We start from the raw sequence: 11041 nt of genomic DNA, 5'->3' as shown, positions 1-11041 counted from the left end.
AGGGCAATTTTATGTTACCTGACTATCAGACCATAAGGTTATATTATGCTTACATAGGCCTTTGTCACAGTCAGGCCACTTCACAGCACTAACAATGGGGAGTGGGTAAGGAGTCTTTGAGACTGCAATGTGACGAATCAACTTCCGGGGCACCAGTGGTCCAAGGATGAATATCGGTTTCAAAACCATCAATCAGCTCTACACCTCGGTAAAGCAATCAGTCTTAACTGTTCAAGGTTATTTGGTTTCAGCACCAATTGAACAAGGGGTTGTAAATGTCAGTAGGTGCCTTCACAGAAGGACCAGGGGGACAGAACCACAATGTATCTGGTGCTTGAGATGATCTTGATGCTCGACAGCGTTGGGTCGGTTCCAGGACACTTTGCAGCTCCTGCAACAGATTTCAGGGATGGAAGACAGTTGCGGGTATTAGGCTGCAGGCAGTTCGGCAAGTGAGGTTGGACAGATGGCTGCAGCTGGCCTACAGGGTGGCTCGAGGTCAAGAATTGTGCTGGTTGGCAGATCTGGAACGCTGGTCGAGGCATCTCAGATGGCTTTCGTGACTGCAGTGTGACAACAGTCAGTGGTGCAGCCAGCTGCGGTTCGAGGACTCGTCTGCCTCGAAAATGTCCTTAAAAGATGAACGCTGGCTGATGCTTGTTGTGGCGCTCCTCCTAACTTCTTCGCAGAGCTTGTGTGGTCCGTTCAGATGGACGACCCAAAGCTGAGGAGAGTGTTTGCAGGCAACTGCCTTGTCCTTTGTTCAGAGACTCTCTGGCACTTCCCACCGAGAAAGCTTGCTGTCAGAACCTAGCAGGGCACGCTGTGTGCTGGCTGGATACCGGTTCTGGAGCTGCTGGATGGGTCCTCTGAGTTTGGTATCTCCCTCTGTTTCCTGAGAGATGTTTATGGGAGGGATCTTGCTTCTAACTTAGAAATCCTGACCTTCATTCACTGGCGGAAGCTGTAAGGCAGACTGTACCTCCAGCCAGGGTCCAAATGAGTCCTTCTTCTTACTTGGTTCAAAGTCGTCGGATGATCTGCCAAAAGTGGGGCTCAAACCTCTTTTAAAGCCAAATGGGCCCAACTCATGGGTACAGGCTAAGCCTACCTTAATGAACCAATCCTGAGTCTGCACCAACAATCTTCTGTTATGTGTGAGGTCATAACAAGTGTGCTTTGAAACAGGAAAGGTAAGGGGTGACTCCATGTACTAAGTCCCACCCATCTTCCTGTCTGTTGTGGATCAAAGTCTCTCTCTGGTTAATTGAGCTCTCTGTGGCTTCTGATCAAAGCGCAGGTCTCCCGTGAAGTTTGTGATGAGAACAGACTTTCTGTCTCCATCAAATCATATACTTCTTCCCTCTGAAAGAGCTTCCCTTGCAGGTGTTGCTTACTGTAAACAGTTGACGCAGACATGACATTCACTGCCCATCATACAGTGGGTGTGATCTTAGCTTCAAGCAGACACATTGCATATCAAAGAGGTGTTGGGGTTTCCTTCCATTTGTTTGTTCTGTTACCAGGCCTCTTCGCATGCCAGCTTCAATTAACTCTCATCAGTATGCGCTGCCACCACACAGAACTACAATGGGCAGGGCCGATTCATGGAGCCTTTGATATTTAATTAGGCTGGCCATGGTAGGAGGAAGGTGGTACTCTCCTCCTCTTGATGCTTTTCATGTACTCCTGGCTGTCACATTCCAACTAAATTTGACAGGGAGGACTGCACCTGTAGGCTGTGTACCTCCAGAGTACACTTGACTATTTCTTTGTTGTGCTGCAAGCATAGGAAAATATGTGCGGATTAGCCCCACACATTTTCTGAGGTTGATCACCCATCATTCCATTTCTTACAAAATTTCAAAAAAGCCCAGTTGAGCACATACTCCCTGTGCGGAGAGTCGAATTCCTCACATGCAGTCCATTAATGTAAGCACCAGTGCACCAAAAGGTCTGCACTGTGGGGCCTCCCAGCTACAAATGGCCAGTTCTATAGTAGAGAGAACTGGGTGTTCCCGGAGACGCTATCATTTAAAGGTGGCTTTCAGTGGAAAGTCGTTGCTGAGATTGATACAGACTACATCCATCGTTATTGTTTCAGATATATAATTACCAATTGTTAAAAATAGAAATCTAGGTTTGTTCGCTGGGTTCTTCCACTGGTGCAACTGTTTTCCAGTGGCATGTTGGATCATGGAGGCTTTATGATTTTCTGCCAATCATATCGTTTGTTATATGCTTTCCAACCACTGGGACTGTTAACATTTCTGCAGTGGGTTACTTCCTCCCATTATCTCAGGGAGAGAGTATGTAGGGTTGTCATTGGCTTTTCCAGTAGTCAGTGATAGATTTGGGTTAGGAAATTGCAGAGGGGGCACTGGGCCCCTTCCAAGCATCTTAGTGCATCCCTCCCCCACCAATGCTTGCTTAGCCATGGCCTTGCATTGGCATTGCAGTTGGCAAATATGTGTGGGCAGTACCCAACTGTGAGTTTTTGGGGTTGGAGTGGGATCACACTGGCACCATGAACATGTTCTTTAAAGTAGCATGCTGGCATACATTGTGGGCGCCATCATGTATGTTTTGTTCCACTGGTGATACTAATTTATATGTTGGCAAAGGCAGTATACAAAAGTGCTTTATGTGACCCTGCTTATATATTTTGTGGACATAGGCATTGTGAACATGTGCTTTACTGTAGCAGTGCTGCCTTAAACTGTGAACGCTATCATACCAGTGTTTTACAGTGGCAATGCTGTCATATGTTGTGGGCACAGACCTCATTAAAATGTTGTAAAATGCTTTTGTGTACACTCGGTGACTTGGCATCCATCATTTGGCTTTTTTCATGATTACTCTCAGAGCCAATTGCAAATGTTATTACTTTTTACCCATTTTCTTTAAAATTGTGCTGTAAAATGCAACATTCCACCCTTTCTTAAATATGTCTGGGGACGCAACACCTTCCCACTCCCCTGCCCCCGCTCTCCTCCGAAAACCCCTACTTTGGTTTGGGCTCCTTCACTGCACTCATGTTAATTTGTAGGAAATAGTATCACTCCTTCAATTAATAAAATAGCCAGCTGCCACTGACCTTGCTCCATGTTTATAATGGAGGTGCCCCCTCAGGTTCCACCATGCCCTAGGGCACAGAGGCTGCCTAAGCCACTACTGGCACCTGCTTGAATTGCCTCAATAGGCCACCATACACATTTAAGGCATCTTGTTCCATTCACTTACCTGTCCTAGTATTGTGGGTTCCAGACAGACTTCTTCTTTCACAAACGAACCAAAATCTCGCCACACTAGCTGCACAGTTTGCATGATGAGATGGAGACATGCGTGTAAATGACCTTGTTGTCTGGGTCTAACGATGCCTTCCTTTAGCAAATTTTTCGAACACATGCCGTGTGCATTGGATCACACGACGAAGTTTTCAGGGGGAAAAATAAGTCTCACACAGTCGGTCAGCGTTGCCAAAGGAAATTTATTGTTGCAAACAATTCAGTTATAAGGGGCTGGAGTCCTTGCGGAAAAGCTGGGAGAGTTTTTAGCCTATAGGCGAGGCCTTTGGAGCAGGCCAGCCGGAGAAGAACCAACCAAGGGGCCCGTATTACTGTTGGATCCTCCTGATGGACTGAATTTGTGGGCTCTGGGCATGGGAGCCCCAGTTCTTCCAGCGCTGGTATTGTCCGCTGTGGCGGTCGCACTCCAGGATGTACTGGTATCCTCGGTACCCAGGGTACTGGTAGCAGACCCAACTGGAAAAAAGCCAAACGAACAGACGTGAGACATAGAAACTGAGTGCAGTCACACAAGGAAAAGGCAATGCCACACCACGGCTTGTGCGGAGATAACACCTTTCCTGCACACGTGATATCACCGCTTATTTCGCAGTAGCGATGTTATTGTGTCACTTTAGTAGTCACTTCTCCTCTGAAACCAATTAAGTGATTTCCTATTTCAAAGAACTGGTGTCGTTTTCTGATTAAAACCAAAGAAGTCATTTCCTGGTTCGCACAAGAGATGTCACCTGCTGTGTTACAGCAGCGGGAGCATGCCCCGTTCTACGTCTGTTATTTCATGACCGTGATGTCACTTCCTATTTTACCATAGTGATGTCACTTCCTGTTTCACACCAGTGATTGATTTCCATTTCAAAGATTGGGCTTGCAACAAAATGGTGGCAGAAGCATTGATTTTACCACTCCCACCCGCCTTAATATCTCGCGCAGGTTTCATTCCAGTGTTTTGGCTTTGCCCGCCTGCAGGCCTGAGGCCTTATCCCACAGTACTCACGCTCCACTCTGCACTCGCATGGATCCGACCTCATTGTTGCACCAGCCCATGGCACGCAGTGACGGGTAGTCATCGTGGAAATCCACGCAGCGTCCTAAGAAGTTCTCGTGCTCGTAGATGGTAATGTGGGAGCTCCGGTGACTCTGAAGAGCATCGAGGAAAAAGAGCAGGAACATTCAGGAAGAGTGACCCAGGCTCTCCTGTCATCCCCCAGCCCCATCCAAAAGCAGATCCGGACTCACACGTTCCTGGCCCCTTACTCCTAATGGCCAACCTCATACACTGTGTGGCCCTTCTAACCTAGAAGCATCCCTCTGCTGAAATACTCTCACTTTCTCCACACGTGTTCTCAATCAGCACCTCCAAAATACCACGTCCCCAGAGAAGTAAAGTTGAAAGAATACACACTGCCCTTCAATTTCAACTTATTCCCAGTACAGGTTCTGCGCAATGGTCCAGTGAGATCCATGGGAAGTAAATGCACAGTAATAATACCAATAATTTTGTGTTCTCATATAGTGCTTTGCCCAGACTCCTCCAGCTCCTAAGCGCTGTAATGGTAGGTGGTATTATTAGCCCATCCATGCTTGGTTTATTGACCTTGGAAATATGAAAGGCTAAGTCAGATCTGCCGAGGGATTCCACCCGGCAAAGCCCAGACTGTCCTGATGTCAGAGACAAAAGCTTAACTTGTGTAGCTATCCACCCTTGGCAGTGTTGGAAACTTTACCAGTCTTGTTCCAAACATTGAGAGAAACGCTCCTTCCTGTCTTCAAATATCATGATCGGAACAATCCTGCAAGGGGCCTTTTTCAACATTTGTACCTAGTCTTCCCTTGCCTAGTCTTCCCTTGCCTAGTCTTCCCTTGCCTAGTCTTCCCTTGCCTAGTCTTCCCTTGCCTTTCCTCCCTAATCAGCTCTAGAGTCGTTGCTTCTAAAACTCAGCTGAAGGGGCCCACATCCCCACATCCAGACCAAGGACCTAAAAAGGTTTCACACTTTAGTTATGGGCAAGCCAACCCGTTTTCCCAGCATCCTTTGCGGCAGGAAAGTCACCTGCATGTTACCCAAGTGTTCTCCCAAAAGTTCCCTTGGGGGACTTCATGTAGCTTCACCCACCACGATCCAAAATCAAAAACTTTCTCCACATTTTCAAGGACTACAGTTGGAATAGTAAATGATCCCCACCCCCACCCCGAACATTTAGTAGGAAAGGACCAACAAATCTCCATCATTATTTACTCTTCAGTTTTCAAAAAACATTCGTGCTTGGCTGTGGTATGCCCCTGGGGTTCCAAAACACCCGGGGCATTACAACACCTCGCTACTGGACTCACCGCAGAAATGATTGGCCGGAAGGACATAAGGCGCTCCACGTGGTAGGCGTTGCTCCCACTCCAGCTGTCCCAACGGGGGTACTCTCCACGCTCCAGAATAAACTGCTGTCCCTCGAAACCATGGTGCTCATAACCCACCCAGCTGTTTGATGTGGAGGAATTAGAGTAGTTAATACAGAACATTGGGGAAGGAAGGAAGGAAGGAAGGAAGGAAGGAAGGAAGGAAGGAAGGAAGGAAGGAAGGAAGGAAGGAAGGAAGGAAGGAAGGAAGGAAGGAAGGAAGGAAGGAAGGAAGGAAGGAAGGAAGGAAGGAAGGAAGGAAGGAAGGAAGGAAGGAAGGAAGGAAGGAAGGAAGGAAGGAAGGAAGGAAGGAAGGAAGGAAGGAAGGAAGGAAGGAAGGAAGGAAGGAAGGAAGGAAGGAAGGAGGGAGGGAGGGAGGGAGGGAGGGAGGGAGGGAGGGAGGGAAGGAGGGAGGGAGGGAGGGATTTTGCACACATCATTTATGACTTGAGTATGCTATGCTGACTGGTGTCGTAAATAAGACTGAACATGATCGTTTACAAAGAACAAGGTCCAATATATGGACAAACTTAACGATGGTCCCACTTTCCCACACTCATTAGACCACTTGCACCCAGATCACCCAGGTGTACATCAGTTGTGCAGACGTGTGGGGTGTGCATCTTGGAACATGTGCTCCCCCTGATCTAACTTACAACTTTGTTTTTATCACCCTGAGAAACATTAAATACTGTAATTTCTCATCCAGGATATAAACGTATGGGCTACAGCTTCCATACGGCTTCCACATAGATTGCTGCAGCAGGTCGGGGGCCCTAATAGCACTTACCCCCACATCCCCTTTTCCCTTTTTCTCCTCACTGCACTTGCACGCTCCGATTATCACAAGGCCTAGTAGGACCGCTGTTTCTTTCTATTTATTCATTGTTATTTCCATTGTTTATTTTTCTCCTTTGTTCCCTTCCCTTGTGCCACTTTGAAACACTGTCTTGTTGTTCAAGTGCAGTGGTGTTTTCCCCTTTCCGTCCTTCGCAGACCAAAAAAGTACTCCGTGCCACACCCACTTCTATTACTTGAGACGGAAACCTTTCCCAGTTCCAGTCTGAGTTTACCTTTAATGGATCCATCATCCAAGAGAGCTAAAACTCCCATACAATTGCATTAACCTCCTGAGGTGGAGCGTGTACTTGGAACCAGCGCTGTGTCTACTAGTTTGAGATTTGTACAGCAGAGCCCGCCACCATCTGGTAACTTCAGATATGGCACCCAAAGAAATCTCCCCGGGGGAAAAAAACTCATGTTCTTTGTTTCTGCTATCAAAAAATGTAATTGTATTAACAATCTTAATTCTTTTTGCCCCAAAATCGTTTAAAGTACTTTAAAGGATTAATCCTAAACTGTTTATACCCCACGTTTTTATGAATTTGAATTAAAATTAATTTTTACCATAGAATTATTTTGATGCTTTCAAAAGTGAAAAAATCCCCAACAATGTTTACCCCTGAAAGTAAACCCGAGATGTTCCCTTGAGCTGAAAAATGTTCAACTATGTAAACATTGGAAAGTCGAGAGTACACTCACGCTCCGCTCTCGACGCGCACTGAGCGCACGTTGCTGAAGCCGCGCTCCTGGATGTTGTGGCATTCTGAGGTGAACTCCTGGCAGTTTCCCTGAAAGTCTTCCTGCTCCCAAACCAGGATCTAGGAATAAAACGGAGAGTGGAACAGGGTTAAAGGAGGAAGAGATATGGTCGAGTGGGGGAAATGCATTCCAGTGATCAGGAATTGGTCTAGTGCACTAGAGTAGTGGCAGAGGAGTGGTCCAGTGTACCAGCTCAGATATAGTGGCAGAGGAGTGGTCCAGTGCACCAGATCAGATGTAGTGGCAGAGGAGTGGTCCAGTGCACCAGATCAGATGTAGAGGCAGAGGAGTGGTCCAATGCACCAGCTCAGATATAGTGAAAGAGGAGTGGTCCAATGCACCAGCTCAGATATAGTGGCAGAGGAGTGGTGCAATGCACAAGTTCAGATATAGTGGCAGAGGAGTGGTGCAATGCACCGGATCAGATGTAGTGGCAGAGGAGTGGTCTAATGCACCGGATCAGATATAGTGGCAGAGGAGTGGTCCAATGCACCTGAACAGATATCGTGGCAGAGGAGTGGTCCAATGCACCTGATCAGATAAAGTGGCAGAGGAGTGGTCCAGTGCACCAGCTCAGATATAGTGGCAGAGGAGTGATCCTGTGCACCAGCTCAGATATAGTGGCAGAGGAGTGGTCCAGTACACCTGATCAGATATAGTGGCAGAGGAGTGGTCCAGTGCACAAGCTCAGATATAATGGCAGAGGAGTGGTCCAGTGCACCTGATCAGATATAGTGGCAGAGGAGTGGTCCAGTGCACCAGCTCAGATATGGTGGCAGAGGAGTGGTCCAGTGCACCTGATCAGATATAGTGGCAGAGGAGTGGTCCAGTGCACCAGCTCAGATATGGTGGCAGAGGAGTGGTCCAGTGCACCTGATCAGATATAGTGGCAGAGGAGTGGTCCAGTGCACAAGCTCAGATATAATGGCAGAGGAGTGGTCCAGTGCACCTGATCAGATATAGTGGCAGATGAGTGGTCCAGTGCACCTGATCAGATATAGTGGCAGAGGAGTGATCCAGTGCGCCAGATCAGATATAGTGGCAGAGGAGTGATCCAGTGCACCAGATCAGATGTAGGGGCAGAGGAATGGTCCAATGCACCAGATAAGATAAAGTGGCAGAGGAGTGGTCCAATGCACCTGATCAGATATAGTGACAGAGGTGTGGTCCAATGCACCAGATCAGATAAAGTGTCAGAGGAGTGGTACAATGCACCAGCTCAGATATAGTGGCAGAGAAGTGGTCCAATGCACCTGATCAGATATAGTGGCAGAGGAGTGGTCCATTGCATCTGGTCAGATGTAGGGGCAGAGGAGTGGTCCAGTGCACCTGGTCAGATGTAGGGGCAGAGGAGTGGTCCAGTGCACCAGCTCAGATATAGTGGCAAAGAAGTGGTCCAATGCAACTGATCAGATATAGTGGCAGAGGAGTGGTCCAGTGCACCTGATCAGATATAGTGGCAGAGGAGTGAGCCAATGCACCAGATCAGATATAGTGGCAGAGGTGATGGCTGTGGCAGATGGCTTTGAGGCAGCTCGCGATACACTCCGAGATAGCCGTGGTGATGGCTGTGGTGGATGGCTGTGAGGCAGCTAGCGATACGCTCTGAGATAGCCATGGTGATGTCTGTGAGGCAGCTGGCGATACGCTCAGAGATAGCCAGGGTGGTGGCTGTGGTGGATGGCTGTGAGGCAGCTGGCGATACGCTCTGAGATAGCTGGGGTGGTGGCTGTGGTGGATGGCTGTGAGGCAGCTGGCGATACGCTCTGAGATAGCCGGGGTGGTGGCTGTGGTGGATGGCTGTGAGGCAGCTGGCGATACGCTCTGAGATAGCCGGGGTGGTGGCTGTGGTGGATGTCTGTGAGGCAGCTGGCGATACGCTCAGAGATAGCCGGGGTGATGGCTGTGGTGGATGGCTGTGAGGCAGCTGGCGATAGGCTCTGAGATAGCCATGGTGATGTCTGTGAGGCAGCTGGCGATACGCTCAGAGATAGCCAGGGTGGTGGCTGTGGTGGATGGCTGTGAGGCAGCTGGCGATACGCTCTGAGATAGCCGGGGTGGTGGCTGTGGTGGATGTCTGTGAGGCAGCTGGCGATACGCTCAGAGATAGCCGGGGTGATGGCTGTGGTGGATGGCTGTGAGGCAGCTGGCGATACGCTCTGAGATAGCCATGGTGATGTCTGTGAGGCAGCTGGCGATACGCTCAAAGATAGCCAGGGTGGTGGCTGTGGTGGATGGCTGTGAGGCAGCTGGCGATACGCTCAGAGATATCAGGGGTGAAGGATTGGATGGAGGAATGATCTGCCGTGATTGACAAAGAGGTGGTAGTGAAAGTCAAAGGAGGCGATGAATTGCCCAGAGGGGTGGTTTAGAGAGCAAAGTAACATTTGTCATTTCACATAAATGTTTGCAGAAACTGAAAATGTCAGGCAACGTGTTGCCAATTCGGCTGACAATTTAGAAAGCCTTTTGGTTCCCAGGGGCCAAGGTTAGTGGAGATGAATTTAATGTTCCCTTGAGCGAAAGGGGTGCTTTTTGCTGGCTAATTGCAAACCACCTTATTTTGCATAAAATGTTCACCCTAACAAAAACGCTAACAGTACTTTACTATGTATAAAAACGAATTCAGTCATTAATAAACCATTTTTAAACGAAATTAAGGAATTTGTTAAAAGAAAGAAGTTGTGGCAAAACAAATCGATTCTTAATAAAAGTCAACCTTTGTTTTTTCTAAAAAAATAAATATTTGAAAATCTCATTCCGCCATAAATGACTCCCCAATTCACTTTGAACCTGACTGACAGAAGCCTTGTATAATTGCGCAGCCCCACAGGAAACGCTCTGTGAAGCAGTGCCTTTGCTGTGGAACAGCAAAGCGTTCTTTGCCGGAAAGAAAGACAATTATTTCGGAAAGCCCCAGTTACATTTAAGGGAACAAAAGGCTCCTTTAGATGGGTTCAGGCTTGGGATGATGGTCAGGGTGACAGAATACAAAAAATGCCAACAATGTCAATGATGATAGTTTGCTCTAATACAATATAGAGCTTGCCATACAGTCTCGGCACTTCAGTGCACTGTAAAACAGTTCATGGGCCCAGCTGAGATTTTAACCTTCAACCTGCTTTTTACACACAATTCACTTACATCATGTAAAGAAGTGTTCTGTGATCTCACCCATACCCATTCTATCAGTGGCCTCTCTCTGAACAGAATCTGGGCCCTCATCGCGAATTCTTTCCCACTGTCAGTGAACTGCCCTTGCCAGCCCCACCACCGTGCTCCACAGGTGCCTCGTGTAGACCCTTCTCTGTGTGTTTATTGCCTCTTACCTTCCAGAATGGGGAGAACCCCACGGTGAGGTCTGGCTGGGAGGTTCGTGATCTGAGCATCTTAGATTGTCTGTGAAAAGAGAGCAGAACAGAGTCATTGAGCAACTCACCCATTGAGCTATCTCAGTAGAAAAAAGAGGGTGAGGCGCACACTCTGGTTCCCAGTCATGTTTGTCTTCTCCTCCAAACGTTTTTTTGTCTCAAACAATCATTAGGGAGGCTGTTTTCCTTTCCATGTGTTGTTTGTTAGTTTCCTTTAACTGGCAGCTGTAGTAGCGCAATGTTTTCACTTCAGGTGACCAGGAACCAACTCCCCTCCAAAGCACAAATCTTACCCTTTATCCTGGTCACCTGAATTGTAAAAATGTGATCACTACAGCTACCAGAATCCTTTGAGACTGAAAGAGCAAC

At 47.9% G+C, this 11041-nt stretch overlaps 1 protein-coding gene across 1 annotated transcript; it reads right to left on the bottom strand.

Annotated features, from left to right (window-relative positions):
* Positions 1–3470: 3470 nt before the first annotated feature.
* Positions 3471–10695, bottom strand: LOC138513021 (beta-crystallin A3-like). Its single transcript, XM_069627735.1, has 5 exons — positions 10631–10695; positions 7242–7360; positions 5640–5781; positions 4303–4445; positions 3471–3764 (listed from the first exon to the last, which is right to left on the bottom strand). The coding sequence occupies exons 1-5, from the start codon at positions 10688–10690 to the stop codon at positions 3617–3619; spliced, it is 612 nt and encodes a 203-aa protein (XP_069483836.1). The 5' UTR covers positions 10691–10695; the 3' UTR covers positions 3471–3616.
* Positions 10696–11041: the final 346 nt, after the last annotated feature.

The sequence above is a fragment of the Ambystoma mexicanum genome, chromosome 12, assembly GCF_040938575.1.
Source record: "Ambystoma mexicanum isolate Mex_15411 chromosome 12, UKY_AmexF1_1, whole genome shotgun sequence".
Classification (NCBI taxonomy): Eukaryota; Metazoa; Chordata; class Amphibia; order Caudata; family Ambystomatidae; genus Ambystoma; species Ambystoma mexicanum.
This window is presented reverse-complemented; position numbering and strand designations above follow the sequence as displayed.